The sequence below is a fragment of the Scleropages formosus genome, chromosome 8, assembly GCF_900964775.1.
Source record: "Scleropages formosus chromosome 8, fSclFor1.1, whole genome shotgun sequence".
NCBI classification, from domain to species: domain Eukaryota; kingdom Metazoa; phylum Chordata; class Actinopteri; order Osteoglossiformes; family Osteoglossidae; genus Scleropages; species Scleropages formosus.
This window is the reverse complement of record NC_041813.1, coordinates 12,202,360-12,230,257: the sequence shown is the minus strand read 5'-3', so window position 1 is coordinate 12,230,257 and position 27,898 is coordinate 12,202,360. Positions and strand designations below refer to the sequence as shown.

At 42.4% G+C, this 27,898-nt stretch overlaps 1 protein-coding gene across 3 annotated transcripts; it reads right to left on the bottom strand.

Moving 5' to 3' along the window:
- Window positions 1-738: 738 nt before the first annotated feature.
- LOC108918123 (polycomb protein SCMH1) lies at window positions 739-25,722 on the bottom strand. 3 transcript variants are annotated; one of them, XM_018725142.1, is made up of 16 exons: window positions 25,593-25,722; window positions 23,605-23,676; window positions 23,319-23,396; window positions 22,776-22,846; window positions 21,690-21,924; window positions 10,506-10,594; window positions 9,011-9,257; window positions 5,612-5,850; window positions 5,207-5,383; window positions 4,867-4,993; window positions 4,234-4,434; window positions 3,919-4,086; window positions 3,682-3,807; window positions 3,338-3,487; window positions 2,970-3,112; window positions 739-1,549 (listed from the first exon to the last, which is right to left on the bottom strand). In XM_018725142.1, exons 2-16 carry the CDS (start codon window positions 23,627-23,629, stop codon window positions 1,424-1,426), a joined length of 2,202 nt encoding a protein of 733 aa, XP_018580658.1. In that variant the 5' UTR covers window positions 23,630-23,676; window positions 25,593-25,722; the 3' UTR covers window positions 739-1,423. The 3 variants fall into 3 exon arrangements, with proteins under 3 accessions (XP_018580658.1, XP_018580659.1, XP_018580660.1); XM_018725143.1 differs by having other exon boundaries at window positions 9,011-9,254; XM_018725144.1 differs by lacking the exon at window positions 23,605-23,676.
- Window positions 25,723-27,898: the final 2,176 nt, after the last annotated feature.

Genomic DNA, 27,898 nt, shown 5'->3' with positions numbered 1-27,898 from the left:
ATATTATTCATGGACGCTACCCTCCTTATCGGGGATCACTGTGGTGGTGAGATTGTGCAACCAGCCATTATGCCAATCCCCAACCGCTGCCAGAATGTGGTGTACTGGTGGTACAAAAATAAAACTGAATGTCCTCAAAATACACCTTAACTAGTCTTGTAATACATTCTGGAACTTTAAAGAAACCAAATGCCTTCCACAAGAGATCATGTGGGGTTGAGCCAAAGGGATTTGCCAGATACAAAAATACCACGTGCAGGTCTTTACCTTCCTTCTTGGCTACCTTAATCCGATGCCAGGTCATATTACAATGTTTGAGGCATGAAACTAGAACTGAATTGCAACAACTAAGCAAATGGTTATGGATCAAGTCCAATATCCTATAAGCAATCAAATAGTTTTTCAAAATCCTTAATTTTCACTGAAACACTGTAATCATTGTACAGAACATTTCTTTCTAATAAGACAAACTTATTTCAAAAAAAGCATTTTCCATTGCCCACATAGCCAGAAAATACCAGTGGCTCATTTAACTTTGCTTCCTCATAACTCCCATTAATATATGTGCAGTACAGCCAATAAAAAAAAGAATGGGGTAGATGACAAATTCAGTATCTTTTTATTAAACCGTACTGAGTAAGAATGTTCTCAATGTTCTCTAATAATATAGTATAAAAAATAAAAAAAATACAAATAATATTTAACAGATGTAGTAATTGTAAACAACATCAATAAGATAAAACAAAATGTTTGCCTTGGCAGTACATTCTGATAGTGTATTTAATCCAGTATGTCTTCAAGCCATATAAAGTTTGACATATGGAAAAAAAAATGCCCTGGAAAGGAATTGCTGTCACCGAACCAATCCCAAACAGGCAGGACAGGAGTTAGTGTGTATCTCAGGATATCACTGAAGGGTAACAGTCTGAAACAACAGCCTCAGCTGAGGATAAAAAAAGGGTCCACCTTTTCTAGGGTATTAAAAAATTTAAATATATATTTATATATAAGATAAAAAACAAAACAATTTCATAAAAATGCAGGCCTAAAATGGCCACCACAGTTGATACGGATAGAGGGACTTGACAACAGAGTCCTGGGCAAAGAGGTGGTAGGAAAGTGTACTATAAAATAAGGTGGGAAAAAACAACCAGGGATCTGAAACACAGAGATAAATAATTCAGCCACGCTGTCAGACCATCCAGATGGCTGGAGCTGTAACATGGAAAGGTCACACTTCTCTGTTCCCTGGGACAAAGCAGAAAGTGAGGCATTGGCCTGGGAGAGAACTGAAGAGCCAGAAATGCCAGTCTGACCTTGAACCCCAAAGCCTAGCACCAGTTTCTCGAACCAGTGTGTGCCGTATACCTTGTGGAGGAGTTTCCTGGTAGGGGGTCAGCAAGGGGCTAATCGTGACTGTCCATCACGGCCGCCCCTGTTTCAGTCTGTCAATGTGGAAGGCCAGTTTGAGGGCAGGGCCAAGCTTTAGCCCCATGTACTTCATCATCATGTCGCTGCGCAGCAGTAGGAGCGCCTTCCCATCGATTTCCTGTAATACAGTGGATGGAATTTTAGCCATGTGCTGGAACAGCATTTCAAGCTACAGTCACAAACATTTCTCACAGTCCAGGTAAAAGGACTCTCTATTTAACTAACCATTTACTTAACAGTTTACAGTAACTGGCAAAACTTGTTCTCTGTAACTAGCATAAAATACCATTTGAAAAAAGTCACAATAAATTCACATTAACTTATGAGGCCTACCTATAGAAATCCCCAAAACACACATTTTACTGTGATATTGAAGTGCTCACATTCATTGCAGGGTAAATCATTAAAAAGTCCTCTGCAGCAGTTGTCGCAGTCCCAAATCTAACGCTACACTGGAAACTTCACATGTTCAATCACTGAGTAATGCATCCAGATTAAATAACAAATCAACAAGTCAACAACAGGATAACTGCTGAGAGTGAGACACAAAGAAAACTATTTTAGCTGAGCTCTATGTGCTGATGTAGGTGAAAGTCTAGATTTAAAATACTCCTTTAGACAGTAGGGGGTGCCAGGTCATTTGATAGCTGTGTTCTTTAGAAGTGACTTCAGATGCCAGGCATGTGCTGACAGCCACACCAGAGCCTCCCAGTACCAAAACACACTATTACCTTACTGCACAGGTTACTGAACAACATAAACCATTCAAATTAAAGATGTTTTCTCCTCTCTGCACCTTCCCAATTGAAATGTAATAAATCCACAGCTGTCATGTCATGAGAGTGTTATTGCAATTGTTCATCTGTATGGTCAGTTAGATCTGTAGTTATTTAGTTCCCATATATAAATACAGAAAGCAGATGATACAGATTAGCTTTACTTTGCTCATTTATACAGCAGAGTATTTACTGCAGAAGATGGGTTAAGAGGGACAGCTGGCAGTGTAGTGGTCCCTAAAGGTCGGAAGTTTGATCCCCACCTCTGGCTGTAGTACCTTTGAGTAGTACAGCTCTGGAGCAGCTGGAATATAGTGGTTAGACCTTCCCTCTTTCTCACAGGTCCTACTCCCACCTCCAGCTGTAGTACCCTTGAGCAAGGTACTTATCCTAAATTGCTCCAGTAAAGTTAACCAGATGTATAAATGGGTAAATAATTGTAAGTAGATTAACACTAAGTCGCTTTGGAGAAAAGCGTCAACTAAGCGACAATTACTGTAGGGAGTTCTGTATCTAACATGGAATGTGTTATTGGATAAAGGTGTTAGCTAAACACTAGTTAAAAACTACTGTCACTTTTGAGAAAAACGTGTGCTAAATTAATAAATGTAAATGTCAGTAACTTTCTTAGGTGAACAATAGCAAGGATTCTCCAGAGGTTTCAGCCAGCAACCTGCTGGTGACAATCTGAAATCCTGACCCAGGACGCACGCATCCCCACATTCTCTGCCCGTCTCTCTCTGGTGAGAAAATGAAACGCACGTGTTTCCGGAAGAGGTCGGCATGTGGGCCCAGCTGGGGGTCAATGTCACGGATGAACTGCATGACGTCCTCCACTGTCCACATACTGGGGTCCTGCCCACTGGGACGGGGGCTGTCTCGGTTGGCCAGGAAGCGCTCGGAGCCTGGATGGCGGGAAGGGAAGCGGTCAGGACACATTAAACAGTGGCGGTGACCAGAACGGGACCCCATATTTTTTCTCTTTAGAAGTTAGCAGACAATACTGTTTTTTTTGTTAATATCTTAATGTCATTCATTCCAGGTGCTCAATGATACGTAACAAGTGCATTGGGGACAGTGCTGATGAGTCTGAGCTCTAATGTCAGTGATCCTCCCAAGAGATCACTGACCTGCAGAGCTCAGACGCAGCAGTTTGCTTGGGGGGCTACCGCTCTGAGACAAAGAGTGTAGAGCCAAGGAGCGACTTGGTGTCCCTGGGGCCATCACAGACGATTCTAGGTGCTCTGCACCACTCCCATTCTCTAGGATGAAAGTCTCAGCTAAAACAGAGAAAAGAAAAAGGCTGGATGAAAAAAGAAAAGAACATCTCCCACCCACATTCAAGACTGACAAATACCGAGAGCACTAAGTAAAAATGCAGGGAGGTAAAGTTAGGGAGTGCTGTAATAACAAACACCACTACTGCAGTAATTATGATGCTGACAGGTGCCATATTGACAAGCCAGGTGAGTACCTTCAGAAGAATTACGTAGGCTTTTGGCCAGCTTGTTGGAGACGGGGCTGTTGTATGAGTGCTGGAAGTAACGCTTGGCGCCCCGTCCTGGTCCGAACAGGAGCCCTTCCCCAAAGTTCCTCCTGTCTGAGAGAAGCAAAGACACAAGACTGTTATTAGCCAAACACATATACTGTTACGTGTGAATAATCAACACACACAGAGTACCATCCATCAAATCTAAGAAAAAGGTCTCACCATTGTAGCTATGGCTGTCATAGTGCAAAGCCCCGAGGGGGACGGGCTGGCTGCCAAACAGGTTGTCACTGTGGAGGTTGTGGCAGAGCTTCTCCAAGAAGCGGAGTACATAGGTGACGCTGTTGACTGTGGGTAGGGTGAGTGTGTGGTGCTGCTGGTCAAAGTATGCTATGGATGGTAAAGAGCCCAGGAGGTGCTGTCAGAAAATGGCCACGGCATTTCACAAGACACCCTTTGAACTGCAACAACAATTCAAAAATAACCCAGATGCAAATGAAAGCAAGCACCTTCAATTACTCAATGCGGCATGCTCACCTGAGATGACCTCGCCCCCATGGCCAGGTTTGAGGCAAACAAAGACAGCACCCTGGTTGTAGGCACAGTCCACGCAGGCCTGCACACACTGCTGCAGTACTGAGGAGGCCCTGCCCGGGCCAAAGTGGTCTGGCAGCTGCTGTACCCGCCGTGGGTCCAGGTGAGGGCCCGTCTTGCCAAACTTATTCAGATACACACACACTGCGGCAAACATACACCGATCTTCAGTCACATTCTTCTTTTTAACACCATGTTAAGGAGGAAGAGCAAGTGTCACAGCAGCTGTTTTTTCCTCAAGTTTCCCTTGCTGGACAGAAAGAACACATTTATACCTTAAAGTATACCTAAGCTGCCAAGGAACAGTACATGTTGAAAAAAGACTGCTGTAAGAACTCTTACCACAGAAGAACCAGGCTGCTAAAGTATGGTACAGCTATCCAGACTGCATTAAAATGCTCTCACACTTACTTCTACAACTGACACTGAAAATATTGGTTGAGAAATGCTGCATTTTTCAGTTATCTGTGTATATAAATGTGACACACAAGCCACATGGTGAAGGACAATTGAGGACACTGGAAGGAGAAGCACAATGTGAGGTAAACAGAGCACTTCCAGTCTTCATGCAGTTACCTGTAGGCGCCTGCAGAGCAGCACTGGGGATGGTGGCATTGTCCAGGGGAACGCTGCTGGTATCCGGCTCTGGAGTGCTGCTAGTAGGGGACGTGGGCACAGGGTTGGGTAAAACGCGGGGCTTTCTCTAGAAAAACATATGGTGGGGGGGGGGGGGGTAAAAACAGTTAGGTTGTATGGGACATGAGGGAGGGGATCATAAGGCTAGTACACAAAGATTTTCTAGAGCTGAACAACTTGTAACTTCAATACGGATCCTTGTTTATGGACACAGATTATAGAAATGGTGAGAAAACCTGAATTAGAAATCATGAAAGCAAAGCCTCTAATAAGGCCCCACCTTGCTGCCAGGTTTTGGGCCTCTCTTCTTGGGAATTTTAAGGGGATCTCCCTGAGCGGCTTGCAAAGCAGCCCTCTGGGTCCAGCTAGCAGGGAGCCTCCCCCGGGGCCTTGTGATGGGGCGTCCTGGCCCTGATATCTGCCCTTCAAGCCAGGCGGTCCTCTTTGCCCACCCCAGCTGGGGAGAGGAGACAGGCAGTTAGGCAGCTGCCTACAAACACACTTCTAAAAAAAAACCGTTGGAGACAGGAGGGGAAGTAAAACATGCGTTCTCTGAAGGACACATAATATTGCCCAAATGCCTTAAGGCCTTGAGGCACAATTACATTTTATAATACTTATTAAACGTGGCTCCTTCTTATTTCAAAGCTCCAGCTCAACAGACCTGTGTTTCTTTGGGGTCTACCTTGTTGCCTGGCTTGGGGCCTCTCTTTTTGGGAATCCTGATAGGCTCCACCTCCTTGGCATTCTGCCCACCCGAAAGCCCGTCACAGGCCCCCTTAGGGGTCCATGGTGAGGGCAGCTTTGTTTTTCTTCGGCCTGGCTTCCGGCCTCTCTGTCCCTGGGGCTTTGCTGTCACGGGATGCATGGCGGAGCCTTCCACGTTTCCATCGGGAAGTGTGCCCAGGCTCCTGGGCAGCACAACTGAAGAAAGGAAAGAAGAAGGGCAAGTTAGTGCCACAGGGTAGAGTTAAACTATAATACAGGAGAAGTACCTGTCAATGTGCTTCTGAGGAAAATTCTAAACCACTAGTGGAAACCTTTGAATCAGTGCAAACTGTTTTATAATGTGATGCTCTTCAGAGGACACAGAAGCAAGCAGCTCTGTTTGAGTCTCCAAAAAAGCTCCAGTGTGGAGGCCAGACCCACAGGCGATGCCACAAGTTAGCATGCACACATGAAACAGGTCTGGGGTACCCTTTATCAGTGCCCACTAGGGGTTGCATGACTTCAGATTTTTTAAAGTCAACAGTTATGTGATGAAAGTCGAGTCGATGTTGACTAATCACTGATGATGTCATGAATAAAAACAGGAGAAGGGAATGCTTTGCAACAACCGACAATCTGTATTCTCAAACTGAATGCATACTGACAACAGACAGCTCATACATAGGCTATATATATATATATATGTATGTATGTATGTTTGTATATATAACAGATAAGATGGGACATGGTAGCCAGGTTCAAAAAAATGCTTTTTTTTTTAGTTTTTTGTTTTAAAAACAAAAACAAATTATGAATTATGTTTAGAAACATTTTTTTGCTCAAAATGTAAAATATTTAAAATATGCCTCATTTATAGTGTCTTGCCATCTTATTTTTTGACTTTGAATTATTTCGTTTTGTGGTATTCTTGAACAACCCGGGTGTAAACAAACAAACTGTGTATAATGCATCAGTGGCTTCATTGAACATGCTGGTTTCACTCCGAATTATTGATCATAAATTAATATGGATCACTAGGTGATTTTCAAATGCAGCAAGAGAGTGTCCTCTTCTTACAATGCTGTGCCACGCACAAAATCTTCGGACACTCATTGGAGAACAATCCCACACAGCACCATGTTGTACTAGATTGTCTGTGATCTCTGAATATGTTGCTCTAGTTTGTATCATATCATTTACCATTTGTACAAATTGCTCCAGAGTGGACAGTTTTTCTGAAGAAAAGATCGCCAAAGAAGCTCACTTTTACATCCAGTTTAGGTTACTTGTTAGAGGTTTACATTTATTTATCAGACACTTTTCTCCAAAGTGACTTCCAATAAACTCTATATATTGTTATCAGCCCACACACCTTATTCACCACACTGCTAGATACACTACTTACAAAGGGTCACTCATGTATACATCAGTGGAACGCACTCTCTCTGTCACTCACGCACTATGGGTGAACCTGAACAGCATGTCTTTAGAGGGTGTGAGGAAACCCACACAGACACAGGGAGAACATGTAAACTCCAGACAGACCGAGTCGGGATCGAACCCTCGTCCAAATCACAGGTGATTCCACAGTGCCTTCCCATCACCTTCGTCGCACAATACCATTCCCCTCTTATCACCCTTTCACCTTTCTTTCCTCACTTCTTCCACTTTTATCTGCTTCCTGATTCATACATTTTTACACTGTTTTACCAACTTCCTCAGCCTGTATTCTGGTAAATGCTTACAAACTCACACTCAGTGTACTGTTTCTGTCTCTGTGTGACCCAGTGCTGTTTATAAAACTAATGAAACAAACACACACACACACACACACACACACACACACACACACACAGCTACCTTGGTGTCCCCTTGAGCACCACTATCAATCTGCCTTCTTCAATCTGAGTGCCTGCAAATGACCCAGAATGACTCACTGAATACCACAAGATGATATACAGTGCTTTGGAAAAGTATTCAAGTCCCTTGAAATTTAGCACCATTTTCTGAATTTCAAAAGATACACGCATACATTCTCACAATCACTATTTTTACTGAGATCTATTTCACTAAATTTAGTCTTTACACTAAGTCTATTTGAAAAAGCAAGATGACTTATTTGTTCTCAGACATTAAAAATAAAATGTAAAACTGAAATGTGATGCTTGCAAAAGTATTCAAACCCTGTGTTACAAAAGCAGGAAACTGTTCCCAAACAAGACACATTTGACTCTTATTTAGAAATAATTGAATAATTAGTTTCGATCAGTGAAAAATTAAACCACAGGTCACATTTCTGTATATAAAAATCCCTCCAGTCAGAGGTCACAATATCAAGAGCTTTCCATAACACTGGCCTGTTTGGAAGTGTAGCAAGAACGAAGCCATTACTCAAGAATATCCATAAAAAGGTATGTCTGGAGTTTGTCATGATGCTTGAGATGGACCCAGCTAAAATGGAGGAAACTGTTGGTCAGAAACCTAGACAGAGCTTTTCAGCATGCAAGTCCCATGCAAACCTAACACTGCACATCCCTCAAAAAGCACTATGCCTACAGTGAAGTATGGCAGCGGCAGCACAATGCTGCAAGGATGCTTTTCATCTCCAGGGACTGGGAATGTTGTTAAGATATATAGGGAAGAATGGATGGAATTAAATACAGGGAAATACTGGAAGACAACTTGATCCAGTCAGGTCAGAGATTGAGGCTTAGGAAAAGGTTCACCTTCCAGCAAGACAACAATCCCAACCATAAGGCTAAGACAACACTGGAGTGGCCCAAAAACAAATGTGAATGTCCCACAATGGCCTAGTCAAAGCCCCGGTCCCAATCCCACTGAGAATCTGTGGCACTTTTTGACATTTGCAGCCCAGAAGCGCCATCCAACCAACCTGAATGGTTTGCAGATAATCTGGCAGATTTGCTCCAGGAAGAATGGAACAAAATCACTCCTGAGCAGCAGGCAAAGTTGGATCAGACTTACCCCAAAAGACTCAAAGATGTTATTGCAGCAAAAGGTGGCTCTACTAATTACTACTATGTGGCGGTTGAATACTTATGCAAGCAGCATTTTTCAAATTTTTTTTTTTTTTTTTTTTTAAATCTTTTAACTAATTATTAACTTTGACTTTGAAAATAAAGTTAGAACGGTTTACAATAAAAATACTTACTGGTGAAATTGTAGATTGATCTTCTGAAATCCAGAAAATTGTGCTAACTTTCAAGAGGCTTCAATACTTTTGCAAGGCATGAGGCTTTGTTGGCTATGTTGCTGACAAAGGGTGATGTCTGGTCAAGGGCCGAAACAGAAACAGAGACAGATTGACGAAGAACAAAACAAGCAGACAAACGAGTGGCAGGCAGACAGTGTGTACCTTTGGTTCCCGGAGGTTGTAGGTTATCCCCAGTGAGGGCACACCAGCCCACGGGGAATATGTCCCGTGAGTCATAACGGCAGTAATAGTCAAAGGCACCCCGCCAGCCATCAAATGTGACCAGCACCTCTACGCCCCGCAGAGCTCCCACAGTGGCTGGGCAGATGAAATGTGGGTTCTTGCGGTCCACAGCCTCCAGTTTCATTCCCACCTGGAAGAAGTTCTGCTCTGGGACTGGGGGTTCCTGCTGTGCTCAATGGGGGTAGGAGGCAAAGGGTTGAAGAAAGAAAAGATGGAGGGAAGTCAGGCTGAGGCCTTGTCATGGAGAATCCCCTACTAAACTATGTTAGTGGATCACAGCCATAGCAAACACCCGCTTCTGAAAGTGCGAAAAAACATACTTATCGAAGATTTAATTCTCTGAGAGCGCACACGTGCACACACACACACACACACACACACACACACACACACACACACACACACACACACACACCATCTGAACCGCTTGTCCCATACGGGGTCGTGGGGAGCCGGAGCCTAACCCGGCAACACAGGGCAGAGGGCTGGAGGGGGAGGGGACACACCCAGGACAGGACGCCAGTCTGTCACAAGGCACCCCAAGCAGGGCTCAAACCCCAGACCCACCAGAGAGCAGGACCCAGTCCAACCCACTGCACCACCACGCCCCCCCCTCTGAAAGCACTAAAAGACAAAACAAGTTTAAAATGCAAAGTACATTTATTCTTTTAACTGACACTTTTGTCCAATGTGACCTACTGCGTTCAGCTAATTACAATTATTTACCAATTTATACAGCTGAGTAATTTCTGTTGGGGTAGGTGCCTTGTTTAAGAATACTACAGTAGTAGATTAGACTTAGACGGTGACCTTCAGATCCAAAGGCAGCAGCTCTAACCATTATGTTTGACTAACTATCACCTGCTCCCAAACAATGTTTTCTAAATTTAATCATGTAGCCAATGCTCTTCTCCAAAGAAACGTATAGCATTAAGCTACTTACAATAACTTATCCACTTATACAGTCAGGTAATTTTACTGAAACAATTCAGTGTAAGGTCCTTGCTCAAGGGCATTACAGCAGTAGGTGGGATTCAGACCAGCAACCTTTGTATGCAAAGAGCAGCTTTAACCACTATGCTACTTGTTGCCCCGGATTTCACGTATAAAGCAGTTAAGGGAAAATAAAAACATTTTTCATAAAGCTCCAAGTATCTCACAAACTGAAGTGAATCTTTTTTTTTTTTGGACAAAAAAAAAAAAAAAAAAAAAAAAAAACAAAACCCTAATTTTACAGTATGGGCACAATACTGGACTACTAAAAATTATTCTGTTTAACTATTTGGAATGTGAATGACTGACCACAGTAAGAACTAGGTTCTGCACAGCCTTGTGTCAGGGAGTGACACAAGGATGAATAAGGATGCCAAGAATCCCAGACACCACAGGTGGGAGATGTGAAGGCAACAGATACCTTGTGGAAGATTCGTGCTGGTGCCATTTCTGCCCCATTCAGTGTTTTCAGCAGGAACATAGGCCAAGAGGAGGCATTAAGACGGAATCCTGAGGGACAGAACAGATGTTAGAAAAAAGTTGGATCTGAGATGGCAACCTTTATGTTACAAGCCACCATTCTCAACTACTAAACTACCTCTACTGTCTCATGGTATGGAATATCACATTACAAATAACTCATATACTGTATGCGTAGTGAGTTAATATATAAACATTATAAACAGTAAAAATTTCTCTATGAAATGAGACAATAATAATCAGAATTTGTTACTGCACAGTCTTCTGCTGCCTTGACTAACAACTGAGCTCATTTGTAGCTGAGATCAATTTAACATGCAGCTTAAACAAATTCAGAAGAAGTTTTCATCAAGTATTTTGAGCACTGAAATTTAATTCAGCCCTAAGTATTCCTGAACTAAGCTATTCAAACAGTTGCTCCTGCAAAGACTTTAAAATAAATGCAATTCTGCAAATTACCAATATACTAAATTAAGTCAAAAGTTTTAAAACAGACACAGATTAAACACCAGAACTAATTTTAACTATAAAACATTTTTGGTTTGAAGTATTTTAATAAGGGGGCACGGCGTGTTTGGGTGGGTCCCGGTCTCTGGTGGGTCTGGGGTTTGAGTCCCGCTTGGGGTGCCTTGCTACAGACTGGTGTCCCATCCTAGGTGCGTTCCCTAAAGCCTTGTGCCCTGTGTTGCCAGGTTAGGCTCCGGTTCACCGCGACCCCGCTCGGGACAAGCAGTTTCAGACTGTGTGTGTCTGCGTATATTTTAATAGTAACGGCTATTGGAGAGGCGTGATTAAACACCTAATTGTAGAACTGAGTTCTAGAAAGTTTTCAAAAGTAAGTTAATGTTACACAACTGTTAATATGCAACACGGACGTTCAAAAGTTTGGAATCACCGTAGTGGTTAGCGCTACTGCCTTTGGACCTAAAAGGTCGCAGGTTCGAATCTTACCTCCAGCTGCAGTACCCATGAGGAAGGTACTTACCCTAAATTGCTCCAATAAAATTACCCAGCTGTATAAATGCATAAATAATTGTAAGTTGCTTTGGAGAAAAGTAGGAGATAAAAATAAATGATTGAATTAAAAATATAGCCAAGACTTCATTATGAATGTTGCAAATGGCTTTTACTGTTTAATGTGTCAGATTGCAAACAAACAGAAGATTTCATACAAAGGCATCCACTACTGTCTTGAGAGAAGATGGCAAACAATCTAACCAGGACAAGAAATGTAAGGCCCAGATGTACAATTGCACAAGACGATAAGTACATGAGAGTCTGTAGTTTGAGAAACCGATGCCTTAGAGATGCTCAGTTGGGTGCTTCCTTAAATAGTACACACCAAATACCAGTGTCATCTGCAACAGTGAAAAGACAACCCCTGAATGCTGACCATAGAAGCAGATTTTCAGAGAAAAAGTCATATCTGAAACTGCCAAAAAAACTGGTACTAATTCTAAGACCTTTTTGGTATTGTAATTTCATGTTGAATGTGACTTGAATGTTTAAATGTGTCATCTACTCTTACTGACCCGACTGACCTAGTACAGCACTGTCCTTCGACTCAAGCTCTTTGTGTTGAAGGTGGTGCTTACAACAGTATTCCTTCTATTTTGGGAAGAAATGGACGTTGCATGACCTAAGATGGCTAGACCCACTTTGCAATTCCCTCTGTGGTTGCTCATGCTATGTGAAGCCTAGTGCTGTCATGTTGCAGCAAAACTTCCTTACTCTGTCTTTCAAAGAACCTGGCACCGCTAACTCAGTGTTACATTGCAAATTATGTATTTGTTTCTTTTCCTTATGCCTTTGTTCTAGTGCTCTGTGCCACTGCATGAGAAGAGTGCTTTGCAAAAATAAATTCAAAGTTTTAAGAGTTTCAAAGGCCGAATAAGAGTAACTTGGAAGCACAAGGAAATTTTGCTGTAACATGAAAACACTTGGCCTCACACAGCACGAGTGATCACAGCGGCAATAACAATGCTGTCACACCGCCTTACCCCAATACCTTTGCAGGCTGATCAGCCTGACCCAGATGAAGAGATGGAAAGGACTGTGAAAACCTGACTGAAGATAAAGTGTGCAGACGATTTTCAAGAACATGTTCATCGTTGACAGAAGTGTGTGGCGAATGGTAGCGATTATGTGGAAAATTAAATACAGGCAATAAGCTCAGTTCAAGAATTATTTTTGCGTTTCATTTCTTAAAATATACAAAAGTTATGGCGGTGGAGGCATTACATTTAATTCAACCCTCAGAATAAAGGTGGCTAGTTTTTCCCCTACTTCAAGCCTGTTTCCTGTTGTCAGTGGTGCATCTCTACCTTCCATTGGAGCCAGCCCTCCAATGGAAATGTGCCGACAATACATCCATCCCAGCCTATCAACCCCATCTCTACGTTACAAAACATTTAGACAGGTGAACTACAGTAGTTGTGTAGCTTGTTTTCAGATTGGTGTTGGCTGCTGTGTGATTTTAATGCCCTAAATGACCCACTGCCAATGCGACTGACTGAAGAGGGCAGGTTTATGTAATGTGACTAAGACGACAATTGGCTAGTGGACTGGTATTTTTTTCTGTATATATTTACTTAGGCTAACTGACAATATTAAATTTTATTTAAATTATCAATTTTTTTAAAAGATATATAGCTATATTCTCAAATCATAGCTTGCAGAAATTTTAATTGAGTGTGAAAAGGCAGAAACATAATTAACTCAGATCAAGAGACTCGGACAAGGACACAAAGATTAACTTTCACAACATTTATATGAGACTTGTTTAAAACAATGCTAATAGCAAAGGTACCTTAGATTACTATCTTTTGCACAGCACTCACACCTGTTTCTAAATATATGGCAGCAGTCTGAAGGTGAAACACAAAGAGGTGGAATGGATGAAGCCAACATCTGATGACTATTGAACAGTGACCCCCTACTAAGAGAATGTCAGTTGTGTGGAGTGCACTGCAGCAGATGAGAATGGGCAATCCTTTAAGAGTAAATTAGATGAATGCTGGCCTGTCCATGTGCTTTATATACAGATATCAGTCAAAACATTAAAACCACCTGCCTAATATTGTGTAGGTCCCCATTGTGCTGCCAAAACAGCTCTGACTCGTTGAGGCATGGACTCCACAAGACCTCAGAATGTATCTGGCAGCAAGATGTTAGCAGCAGATCCTTTAAGTCCTGTTAGTTGCGAGGTGGGTCTCCATGGATCGGAGATGTTTTTCCAACACATCCCACAGATGCTTGATCGGATTGAGATCTGGGGAATTTGGAGGCGAAGTCAACAACTTGAAGTCTTTGTCATGTTCCTCAAACCACTCCTGAAGAATTTTTGCAGTGTGACAGGGCCACTGCCATCAGGGAATATCATTGCCATGAAGGGGTATAGAAGGTGTGCAACAATCTTTAGGTAGGTGGTGCATGTCAAACTAACATCCACATGAATGCCAGGACCCAGCAGAACACTGCCCAGAGCATCACGCTGCCTCCACCAGCTTGCCTTCTTCTCATAGTGCATCCTTCTCCAGGTAAAAGACTAACATGCACCCAGCCATCGACATAATCTAAAAGAAAGCTGCGATGCACTGTGTGTTATGGAACCTTTCCATCATAGCCAGCATTAAGGTTTTCAGCAATTTGTGCTACAGTAGGTCTTCGGGGGGATCGGACCAGACTGATTAGCCTTCGCTCCTCACACGCATCAATGAGTCTTGTGTGGCCATGACCCTGTCACTGGTTCACAAGTTGTCCTTCCTTGGACCCCTTTTGGTAACTACTAACCACTGCATACTGGGAACACCCCCCAAGACCTGCCATTTTTGAGATGCTCTGACCCATTCGTCTAGCCATCACAATTTGGCCCTTGTAAAAGTCACTCAGATCCTTATGCTTGCCTATTTTTCCTGCTTCCAACACATCAAATTCAAGAACTGACTGTTCACTTGCTGCCTAATATATCTCACCCCTTGACTAGTCCCATTGTAACAAGCTAATCAATGTTATTCACTTCACCTGTCAGTGGTTTTAATATTGTGGCTAATCGGTATATTTATATTGGGGGAAAAAAGAATAAATCAAATCAATTAAGTACTGGAAGCTTTTTTTTAAACACTTGGCTTGGGGTTGATTAATTAAGACATCTCTGACACACACAATACAGAAAGTGGGTGTCCATAATTCATAAAGTGGCATGCCTCATACACTAAAGTAATCACAACACAAAGGCAGTTACCTACATAAGTTGCAGATGTTTTGGAACAAAAACTTATTTTATTATTACAAACCAATATTTAGCTGATACCTTCTTTCAAAGTAACTTAGAATGTTAAATTCTGTATACTAAGCGACTTCTAAATACACACACACACACACACACACACACACACACACACACACACACATTTTCAGAACCGCTTGTCCCAGACGGGGTCACGGGGAACCGGAGCCTACCCGGTAACACAGGGCGTAAGGCTGGAGGGGGAAGGGGACACACCCAGGACGGGACGCCAGTCCGCCGCAAGGCACCCCAAGTGGGATTTGAACCCCAGACCCACCGGAGAGCAGGACTGTGGTCCAACCCACTGCGCCACCGCACCCCCTCAGACTTCTAAATATTTATCATTTTATACAACTGGTTATTTTAATGTGACAGTAATTAGGGGCAGCAGGTGGAGCAGAGTGACCATTTTACACTCAAAGGACCTGGATTCTAACCATCCTCCTGCTGTAGAACCCTTCAGCAAAATACCCTGAAATGCTCTAATAACTAAACTAGTGCATTGTTCAGCAGTATTATAACAGGAACTTGATCCTGTTTATTTTTATTGCAAAGTGATGTGTACTCTGCTATTTAGTGTCCTCATTTTATGTGGGAAAAGAGAAAGAAACCATGATGACCTATGTTGGAAATACTGCATCAGAAAGGAGGAACAGAGGTCACAGTTCAGAGCTCAGTGACAGAGATACACTCAGTTGATAAAATTAAAATAGTGCATTAAAAATTAAAAGAACTGAATCAACACATCTTCGGGCCAGTCTCTAAAAATTAAGTGCACTGTAATTCATGGTAGGTCTATTGATAACATAACATTTTTATCCAAGGTCAAGGCACAAAAATGCATAACTATAATAAATAAGCATGAAACCTGGACTTTTTAGACACATGGGGGGGAATATAGAATGATCAGAGTAATTATCCATTTTACTTTTTCCTACACACTTTTTCCACATTTAGGTGTGGAGAAAGACAAAGGATGCCTTCAGTGTACATTGCCTCTTGCTATTAAACATGGTGATGGCTCTGTAGCGGTATAGGACATAATCTCTTTACAGAGTCTGAAGACTGCTATACATGATTACATAATTTCCAAGGAATAAACTATTAAGTGCATCCAAAAGTGTAATATTCCTATTCTTTGACATGATTCCACCTCCAAATATATTTCTAAACAGATTCAAGAGTAGATTCCTGAAATCAGGATGAACTGAAATCCTTTTCATGGGCCTCCTGATTCCCCAAGAACAAACATGATTAAAAGTTTATGGGAAGTATAGAGAATGGAACAGATTTCTACCCCGTTCAGCCCTTAAAGGTTAAGTGCCACCTGCATAATGGCATAGTCTCACAGCACCTGGGTTGTGCAAGAGGACATGGGTTCTGTTCCTGTTCAGTCTGTGTGGAGTTTGCATGCTCTCCCATTGTCTGTGTGGGTTTCCTCCCACAGTCCAAAGACATGCTGTTCAGGTGGACTGGTGACTCCAAGAAGTCACCCATAGTGAGTGACAGGGAGAAAGTGTGTTTAATGTATGGATGAGTGACTCATTGTAAATAATGTATATAGCATTGTAAGTCACCTTGGGTGAATAAGGTGTAGTTTGGCAGTCCAAAGGAATTGGTGAGCTTCTTTTTGATGGTAGCCAGTCTCAACAACCCTGTATCACAGCCCAACCGTAGACCTGGCTTTCAGTCCAGTAATTTCAGATTTTAATAGTAGTTTGAGATTTATATACAGTAAGATTAAATATTTTAATATTTCAAAGTAAATTCTACACCTATGGCATACTGTTTTATATTCAAACTGATTAAACAGATTCTTCTGTCACAGTCAAACCTTGACTACTTACATTTGCATTTATTTGTTCAGAGGATGTACTGTATATCTCAGAGAACAATAAAAAAGTGCATTACGTTAACAGGAGAGATGCCTTACTACCTAAGCAGCTATGTTGTTAATAGAACGCTGCGGCCCGAGTTGTGTTTGACTTGCCGAAGCGTTCACATGTACAATACTGTGAAAAAGTATTTGCCCCCTTCCTGATTTTTTATTTTTTTGCATATTTGTCACAGTTAAATGATTGAGATCATAAAACAAATTTTAATATTACTATTTTTATAAATTTTAATATTAGTATTTTAAGTTATGATTTCATTTATTAAGGGAAAAAAGCTGTCCAAACCTACCTGGCCCTATGTAAAAAAAAAAAAAAAAAAAAGTAATTCCCCCCCTTGTTAAATCATGAATGAACTGTGATTAACCACATTTCACTTGCCACACCCAGGCCTGATTACTGCCAGACCTGCTGAATCAAGAAATCACTTAAACAGAACCTGTCTGACAAAGTTAAGCACGTTAAAAGATCTCAAAAAGCAACACATCATGCTGCGATCTAAAGAAATTCAAGAACAGATGAGAAACAAAGTAATTGACACATATCAGTCTGGAAAGGGTTACAAAGCCATTTCTAAGGCTTTGGGACTCCAGTGAACCACGGTGAGAGCCATTATCCGCAAATGGAGAAAACTTGGAACAGTGGTGAACCTTCCCAGGAGTGGCCGGCCTACCAAAATTACTCCAAGAGTGCAACGACGACTCATCCAGAAGCTCATAAAAGAACCCAGAACAACATCTAGAGAACTGCAGACCTCACTTGCCTCAGTTAAGGTCAGTGTTCATGATTCAACAATAAGAAAGAGACTGGGCAAAAATGGCATCCATGGGAGAGTTCCAAGGCAAAAGCCACTGCTGACCAAAAAGAACACAAAGGCTCGTCTCACATTTGCCAAAAAACATCCTGATTATCCCCAAGATTTTTGGGCAAATATTCTGTGGACTAATGAGACAAAAGCTGAGCTTTTTGGAAGGTGTGCGTCCTGTTACATCTGGTGTAAAATTAACACAGCATTTCATAAAAAGAACATTATACCGACAGTCAAACATGGTGGTGGTAGTGTGATGGTCTGGGGCTGCTTTGCAGCTTCAGGACCTGGACGACTTGCCATAATTGATGGAACCATGAATCCTGCGCTCTACCAGAAAATCCTGAAGGAGAATGTCCGGCCATCAGTTCGTGACCTCAAGCTCAAGCGCACTTGGGTTATGCATTAGGACAATGATCCAAAACACACCAGCAAGTCCACCTCCGAATGGCTCCAAAAAAAAAAAATCAAGGTTTTGGAGTGGCCTAGTCACAGTCTGGACTTAAATCCGATTAAGATGCTGTGGCATGACCTTAAACAGGCCGTTCATGCTCGAAAACCCTCCAATGTGGCTGAATTAAAACAATTTCACAAAGAAGAGTGGGCCAAAATTCCTCCACAGCGATGTGAAAGACTCATTGCCAGTTATCGCAAATGCTTGATTGCAGTTGTTGCCGTCAAGGGTGGCACAACCAGTTATTAGGTTTAGTGGGCAATTACTTTTTCACATAGGTCCAGATAGGTTTGGACAGCTTTTTTCCCTTAATAAATGAAATCATCATTTAAAAACTACATTTTGTATTTACTCGGGTTCTCTTTGTGTAATATTAAAATTTGTTTGATGATCTCAATCATTTAACTGTGACAAATATGCAAAAAAATAAAATCAGGAAGGGAGCAAATACTTTTTCACAGCACTGTATCTCCTCTACTCATGTCTCTGCTGGCTTCCCATAGCTGCCCGGATCAAATTTAAGACCCTGGTTATGGGCTACAAATGCATCAATGGAACTGCTCCCAGCTATCTACAGGACTTGATCAATCACTACACGCCAGCCAGACTGCTATGCTCTTCCGCATCTGCCCGCTTGATGGTCTCACGCACAAAAGGTAAAGCACGGAGGTTCTCGGTTCTTTCTCCATTGTGGTGGAATGACCTCCTCCTTTCACTCAGAACTGCTGAATCTTTGTCCACATTTAGAAAGGGTCTTAAAACTCATCTTTTCCAGACTCATTTCCCCCATGAACTCTTAAGCTCATGTAAGGTATAAATATTCATGTCTGTAAGGTATACATGTTCATGATCATGCTCAGCTCAATCCTTTACAGAGCCACTCCTGTAATGCAACGTAAATGTGTATTATATGTATCTCAAAAAAAAAAAAAACACTACTAGGAAGGTGATTAGGAATCGGTGGGGGTCGGGCTCGTGTCCTCTCGTGCCGGCCGGGTGCTGTGGGACAGCTGTGCTGCTCGCTGTGCCACCGTGCTGCCCCATTATTATTATTATTATTATTATTATTATTATTAAGGGGGTGCGGTTGCGCAGTGGGTTGGACCACGGTCCTGCTTTCAGGTGGGTCTGGGGTTCAAGTCCCGCTTGGGGTGCCTTGCGACGGACTGGCGTCCCATCCTGGGTGTGTCCCCTCCCCCTCACGCCCTGAGTTGCCGGGTAGGCTCCGGTTCCCCGCGACCCCGTATGGGACAAGCGGTTCTGAAGATGTGTGTGTGTGTGTGTGTGTGTGTGTGTATGAGAGGTATTCTGGTAAAGTTTTATGTAGCTACTTGTGTGATGAACCTTGGTGCATATGATGAAGGAAACCAACTGTACTTAAGAATCACACATCTGCAGCTATCTCTCTTTCTCCTAAGGTAATGAACAAATTGTATTTTCTATGAGATGTACATCGCTTTGGAGAAAAGCATCTGCTAAATTAATAAATGTAACAGAAAAGTTACACACTGAGGGCTGAATTTTGTTACTCTAGGATCCAGACTGGAGGTTATTTGTGAAAATTCTGGTGTGAAAATGTGCTCTCTTCCTTTCTTGAAGTACTCTTTCTGAGTGAACAGATGTGTTGTCACTAACAGTGGCCAATACAGCTACAGCCAAAATGAAACAAATATACTCATTCCCCTTTATATGTACACTCATTACACAAGAATTTGCTTATCTTGACTTTATCAATCTTATATTCATCCTGCAATAACATCACAACCACAGCCACTAATTGGGAACACATAAGGAAAGAAAAATCCCTATCTGGAGTGAAATGTTTTCAGCCATATTAACCTACTGAGTCTTGTGCTCTGATCACTTACTAGTCCCAGTGAATGAACAATGACAGCTGGGTGTAGAAACTTAATATGCTGGAAACACACATCCTCTTTGCTCATGTTGACATTGTTACATTGAACTGCATACTGGCGCATTCTCATGTACATATTATTTTCAATGATTAACACTTTGTGTTGAAGATGGTTTAATCATATGCCCAAAGAAAGTGAAATATCTTATTAGCAATAAAGTGGAAAAAAGTTACTAAAAACTAGAGCTTATTTAGTGAAAAAGCTATTAGCAAAAAACTGAAAACCCTCCTTATAAAGTTTCAGATGTTACAAGGGTTGTATACGGTATATCTGGGATGATAAGTGGAATTTTGCCTTTCCAGGAAATTTAAAAAAATTCCCCATAAAAGTAATATGTGGAGCTTCTTCTGAATTCACTCTCATTTGAAACAAATACATTTTTAGGAATGAACTACTTTTGGATAAAGGGGGTGGCTATATACATACTCAGCTAATGAGAGCATTTTTTCCCCAATATAAGATAAAGTAGCTAGTAAAAAGCATAGGAAAAAATCTTATGGGATGTACAGGTAAATAGAACAAGCTGAATGACGGTCATGATGAGTTACATTAGAAAAGCACAAATGGGTCTATTTATTGCTGGATTCTACAATAAAAGCAAGGACATGAAGATTAAATGCAATATACTGTATCATTCAAGGCAAAATAAAGCTGCAGTATGAAAAACTTCAGACAGTTTTCTCCTGTCTTAGAAAGGCAATGTATTGCAGGAAAAAAAAAAATTCCTTTGTAAAGCAAACCTTCATCATTCAAAGACGTTATTATGGTTAATTTCAACGGTGAAAGTTTCCTGTATCTGAGCCCTAAAAATTGACTCATTTATGCTAAATTATCACCAAAATCCCATTAAAAATGACAGTTTAATAATTAGCATTAGTTCTAACACAAAATAAGTCAATTTCACTTTTATCAATAATACTTTATGGCTTTATTATTAATATACTGTATGTCTGTCTACCGGGACTCATCTAGCTCTTTCCAAGTTCCTACAGTGTACACTTACATACATACAAATGATATTCACTGTTAATTTACTAATTCAGCCTTTAAGTGAGAAAAAAAGTAAAAACAATACTCATGAACTCACTCAGTAAAAAATTACATGGTGTCTCACAGTACCCGGCCCACATGACTGGACTGGACACTGGTTAAATCCCCCCCTCAGTCTACAAGGGAGAACATGTCTCATGTGTCACATTCTAACAGTGTCATACTAATGTCTCAATATGTCACATTATCAAGGGAGAATATCTCAAAACAGCTTCCCTTGATGGCCCTCAGCTTTAAGTCTGGATTTCTCCAAGATTACAGGCTACAGCAATGCCACAATTCCCCATTGAGCATTCCTTCTTCATTTTCTTCCAAAAGCTTCTTTTCATCTTAGGAGTGACCTTCCTTGCCCTTCTTTAACAGTCTGTGGATTCCAGTAAGTGATCCTAACTGTCCAACAGTTGCCTTTCATTCTTATGTGACTTGCCCATCTCTTTTTACTCTCATCCATTTTCTGCAGTATCTTTAATTTCACTTTTCAACCTTATTGTCTGTCTTACAAAGGTATAATAGGTTGTTTAAATGTACAATATTTGCAAATGTTTTCAGTAGTTTATTCCCTCTAATTTTGATGAAGAAACATTCAGTTATTACACATTCATATACCACCTATGCAGGTTTCACCCTGCTTTGGCTCTGCTTCCCAATAAATTTAGTTGGGCCCCATCCTCCACATGTATCATGCACCACCCGCCCCACCCTTCTCCTTCCACTCACCCAGTGGTGGCTGTAGCATTCCACCATTCTTTTCGCAGTTCCCAATGGGTTGGATCTCAGAAGAATCCACCAGGCGCCAGAAGTCATTCTTGTTGTCGCTGCCATCAAGGCGCAGGCGCAGTCGAGAGCCTGTCAAACCAACCACTGTGGCAATGCACGTGGATGTGGTGTTTCGAGGGTCCTGCGCCTCCAGCTTCATGCCTGCCTTGAACTCATTCACTGGAGGAGTTGTGCTCTGGGCGGGGGGCAGGGTGAAACATCAAAAAATGCTAGGCTACCAAAATGGAACACCTGTCATCTCAAAGTGATATGAGGAATAATCCCCACTTCTGAACCCACAGTCTATTGACATGTTGCTTGCAACATAAATAACTGATAGAATTCTGAAGTTACACATAATTTCAACACAATTCTTTGAGTATCTGCACTAAATACATGCCATCCTCACTATACAATAGCCCTGTGGACAGAAAAGTGCACTGCTAAGCAAACAAAGATAGTGGAACTATTTTTCCCATAATCAATAAAGGAAAATTTTATTAATGTGGCCAGATCGTGACCATCTAGCTTCAGTAAATGGCATGCAATAAACAAAGAAATTAAATTCCTACTAACAATGTCTGCTGTAAGGAAAATACATTACACCAAATTATTTTGCAAAACTATTTATGCCCAGTACTACTTCACAGTTTACATTTCAATTCATGGATATTTTATCCTCCTCCACCAATGCCAGTCAAGGGAACCGATGTTAGTGACCTGGTGCAACTAGCCAATGGGATACTGTGAAAGACACCTTTGTCAGCTGAAAACATTTGGTTCATTAAATTGTTCTGTCTGTAACTGACACTTTCTAAAAAAAAAAAAAAAAAGTTACTGTATTCAATCCATTACTCTGTTACAAATTTAATTTGCTCAAAGGTACAAGAATAGTAACAGGGAGTGGGGAACCCACTGGAAGTCTTCAGGTTATGAGACCATATCTTTACCTGCCTCACCACCTGTGCCTTTTAAATTCAGTGGAGATAAACTGGCATGAGAATTAGACATCTGCAAATACTCATTGTCACCTGCCAGGGAACTCACCTGTCTGAAGCAGTATGCAGGTGCAGCCGTCGCACCCGTCTCCTTCAGGTACTTCTCCCAGCTGAAGTGCCCTGAGAAATGACATCAGCAAAATCATGTGAAATTGAGACTTTGACATCTGACCTGCAATCTTTGACGTAAGGAAAAAAAGGACTAAGAACCTCTACATTTATTCATTTAGCTGCCGCTTTTCTCCCAATTGACTTACAACGTTAAGGTTCCAATTATTTACCCATTAATACAGCTGGGTAATTTTACTGGAACAATTTAGGGTAATTATCTTCCTCAAGGACACTAGAGTTACAGGTGAGGCTTAAAATTGCGACCTTTGGGTCCAAAGGCAGCAGCTCTAACAACTACGCTACCAGCTGTGCCTCCTGTCAGGGAAGTTGCTCAGGCATACAACATAAGCTTACACCGAGTGTAACTGTTTTAACTTTCAAAATATTCTCCAGCTCTTCTGTGTCATTTGATAAATTGCCATCAATTGCCCAACCCCACAAATGTAACAACAGTTAAGTATGGTGGACAGAATGACTTTACCTTGGTACTGGGAAGGGACCCGGGATGGTCGACCGCTACGAGCATGCTTCATTCGTCGCCCATCCTTCCACTCAATAACTGAAGGAGACAAAAAGCCAACAGGTGACAGTCACTCACATCCCCATGTCCACAACAAGGGGGATGGTGGACAAGAGCTGGAGAGAACACCCAGTTACTCTTCTAGGCAGGTACTTAAAAACTTCTGAAACACTTTTTACATAGAGCAGTCAGTGATTCTGAAGGGTCAATATTAAAATTCAATGCAATGAAGGAAAATAGGTCTTACCTTTTTGCTGTCCTGGTTTCCTCATGCTCAAACAAAACTGATTCAACCCTTAACAACACAGTCCACTTGATGCTGCACAAACACATGAGGGGCATTAAAATGCAGCACACAGGAGAACCCCAGACAGCACTTCTCAGGACAACTTGTGCCAACAATTTGACACCTTGGCTCATCTAGCACAGAGATTAGAGTTGCTGCCTTTGGACTTACAAGTTGGGGGTTTCAATCCCACATCCTGCTATAATATACTTGAGAAAAGTAGTTACCCTGAATTTTGCAGTAAAAAGTCACCCAGCGATATAAATGGGCAAATACTTGTAGGTAACATTGTGAGTTTCTTTGAAGAAAATTGTCAGCTAAATTCATAAATAAAAATTAATAATGCATTAAGTGCTGTTCTGTCAAAGAGGTGCATAGCATGATGCACTGAAGGCAAGTGACATCCAAGAGGCAGACCAGCTGCTAGCCTCATCTATACTAGCTTAAACCTCTAAACAGGAGACTGCAAAGAGTTTCCATGAATTAGTCAGTAACATCCTAGGACCTGGTTATAATGGATATCTGCACCAAACTGACTGGGGGATATGGAAGCAAAGTTCATGCAAGACTGCAGAGCAGTTATTTTATGTGATTAAATTGGAACTGCAATGTAATCACAACACACAAAGTAACCAAACCCAAATAAGTTTTGGGGAAGAAACATGATTTTCAACAGTGGGATTTCTTCCAGATGCAGAGAGTCCAGACAAGTAGCCTGGTCCAGAGCAGCCATTGACTGACCCACCAGAGGGCAGGAGAGTAGGGAGCTGGCCAGACAACAGGGCATCCATAACAACATCCAATCCGTGCAAATGAAAAGTCAAAGTGAATACCATAAATGAAAAACGAAAACTAGGAAACTACTACATTATTTTTATAGCATCTCTGAACATCAAGTATTCAACACAGCTACTTTGCTTCACACCAGATTATTTTTTTTTAAATACAGTATAACTGCTTAATTAATTTAAATCACGCTGCAGCCGCTGTGTGTAATTAGTATCTTAATCATTTTGGCAATAAAACGGCTGCCTTGCTTTACAATTTCTGACTGGCAATGAAGAAAACTAAAAGTAGCAATCATGATGATGTGCCTAACGCAATCATCATGGAAGTTTAGTCACATCAACATAAAAAGGGGATTAATACAATTAGTACGTGCGTAGGCAACTGTTAAACAAATTATAAATTAGTCTGTCAATGGTAATTTTTTTTTCCTACGAATGTTTCAAAAACTCATTATAAACTTTTCTCGAAGTTGACGATGAGGACGCGGTACATCGACTGTGTGTACCGAAATTTGACCAATCAATGCGCTGTTTTCAGGTTTATTAAATTGAAACATTCAAATTACTTCATGACGAGCACCATCCATATCGATATCCCAATAGCTCTGGAAGAGCGCCTTTTTTTCGGAGTCTGAGCGCGCCCTAGGGTTGGCGGGGACACCTGAACATGGCTCCTTCCAGAAGATCGACATAGCCGGGGCTCACCGAATTGCGGACCGAGACACGCGGACTCGGAGCCCTACACAGAGGTGTAACACAGGGTTAAAACAATGTGCCGGTAGGCGCACTCCCTCCGCCCTCGCCCGGCCGTTAATGTTATCGCTCCATTGAGAAGCACAAAGCGAACTGACACTGCGAGTCTCCCAAGCAGCACCAACATCGCCAGAGCGGGACGAACAACCGAACACCCACTGACAGCGGGAGCATGTTGGGGACCGCTGGGTGTTTAAGGACTCAACCGGACACCTTTCCTCGAGTCAGACACCAAGCGCACCCCTACCAGCACACTCCAACGCCAAATCCCCCAGTTCGTGCCCAACCCGCGCCAGAGAGACGTTAAACCGTCGTGCATTTTGCTCGCTGCTCTCTCTGCACGCAGAACGAGCCAAGCTGGAAACAAGGAAGGAGCGAGGCCAACGAACAAGAAACGAGCCTGTTTACCTAAGATTTGTTGTCTTTCTGCGTGTTTTCTTGTAAGGGCTCAGCATCTGTCCGCCATGTTTTCTATTGCGCAGCAGTGCTGAGCATGCGGGGGGATGGTGGTGCCGAGTGTCGGACCTGTGACGCTCTGAGAAACACACGACCCCTAGCGACTGGAACGCGCAGTCACCAGCGGCCGAGTAAGAGAGGTTCTTTTTATCTCCCGGTACTGAGCTTCCGTTTCCAACCCGTCTGTACCAGCCAGCTGGTAGTGTAGTGCTTAGTGCTGCAGCCTTTTTACTTAAAGGTCGCTGGTTTGAATCTTTGAATCTGTTGCTTCTTGGATGACCTTGACATCTTGTTGACCTCACTCCCTGGTGACAACACTCCATTGATTCTCCTGGGTGACTTCAACCTGCATGTTGATGACATTCATGCAAGTTTCCTTCTGTTGCTCCTACAGTCCTTCTATCTCACCCTGTCCCAATCCCCTGCTACTCATAAAGCAGCCAGTTGTCTTCACCTTGTATTTTCCCGCAACTGTGGCTGTCCCATCCTCTCTGTCACTCAGCTACATGTCTCTGATCACTTAATTTCCTTTCAACTCTGCCTTACCACTAATTCCTCTCCTCTTTCTGCACCTGTTGTCACCTTCCGCCGCAACTTAAAATCTCTCTCACCTTCTTGCTTTGCCTCTGCTACGCTGTCCGCTCTCCCTTCTGCTGCACAATTCTCGGATCTATCAACAGACAATACCACTAACATTTTACTCTCTGCCCTATGTTTCACCCTTGACTCTATCTGTCCACTGTCTTCCAGACAGCACACCCCAGTGTCATCCCATGGCTGACTGATATGTTACATGCTAACAGGACCAAGCTCCGGGCTGCAGAGCGAAGATCACGAAGATCCAAGACTCGCTCGGATCTGGATGCCTACCAATTACTCTTACCTACTTTTCACTCTGCTGTCTCTTCATTTAAAACCTCCTTCTACCACAATAAAATACAGTCTGCAACTAAAAAAACCACATAGACTTTTTGCCACCTTCTCATCCCTTCTGTGTCCTCCACCGCCTCCTCTTCCTTCTTTTCTCATTGCTGATGACATTGCTTTGTTTTTCAGAGACAAAGTCAACATAATCACTGACAAGTTCTCAGAATCACCCTTCCCGGTTCGTGCTGGACCTCCCTGCGAGGCTATGCTCTCCAAATTCAAGCTGCTCTCTGAAAGTGAAATCTCCAACCTTCTGATATCGCACAGAGCCACCACCTGCTCACTTGATCCAATCCCATCGTCACTCCTACTGAACATTTCCCCGCAACTCTCCACCTTCATTTCTAAGATAAAACTCCTTCCTCTCCTCTGGCTGTTTCCCAGCTGCCTTCAAAACTGCTCTCATTTCACCTCTGTTAAAGAAACTCTCCCTGGATCCCAATTTGGTCCAAAACTACAGACCAGTCTCCCCCCTCTCCTTCCTGTCTAGAGCGGGCGGCCTATGATCAACTGTTTGATTTCCTCACCCGGAACCATCTCTTTGATGGATATCAGTCTGGTTTCAAAGTTGGTCACTCCACTGAGACAACCCTTCTGGCAGTATCTGACATTCTCCAAGCTGCTAGAGCTGCCTCCCTCTCCTTGGTCCTCATCCTCCTCGATCTGTCTGCAGCGTTCGACACTGTCAATCACCAGATTCTACTCTCCTCTCTTAACCAGCTTGGGATCAAAGGAGCAGCACTAAGGTGGTTTGAGTCCTACCTATCTGACAGATCCTATCAAGTTGTCTGGCAGAGCTCTTGTTCTTCTCCTCTGCCTCTCTCAACCGGTGTCCCGCAGGGCTTGGTACTGGGTCCTCTTCTCAATCTACACCTCCTTCCTCGGCCCGGTCATAGCCTCCAATGGATTCAAATACCACTACTATGCTGATGATACCCAGCTCTTCCATTCCTTTCCACCTGGAGCATCCGATATATCCGCACCCATTGCTGCCTGCCTGTCGGACATCTCTGCATGGACTCACTCATTTCGCCTACTTCCTTGGCTAAGAGTCTGGGAGTAACGATTGACACAAGTCTGTCTTTCTCTCAGCACATCGAAGCCACAACCCAGTCCTGCAGATGCATCCTGCATAATATTCGCAGGATTCGTCCCTACCTCACATCTGACTCTGCCCAACTACTTGTCCAGGCCATTGTAACAGCCCGTCTGGACTACTGCAGCTCTCTCTTGTGTGGCCTTCTTGTTACTGCCATCAACCAACTAACCCTGCTGATACAGAATGCTGCTGCACAGGTTGTTTGACTTGCCAAAGCGTTCCCATGTATCTC

Bases quoted from the DNA above. Each gene is read 5' to 3' on its own strand.
- LOC108918123 (XM_018725142.1), bottom strand. From the start codon at position 23,629: ATGAGGAAACCAGGACAGCAAAAAG. The intron at 23,397-23,604 runs GTAAGACCTATT...TGTCTCCTTCAG, and splicing joins GAAACCAGGACAGCAAAAAG to TTATTGAGTGGAAGGATGGG. The intron at 3,808-3,918 runs GTGAGACCTTTT...TGCTTCTCTCAG, and splicing joins TGACAGCCATAGCTACAATG to ACAGGAGGAACTTTGGGGAA.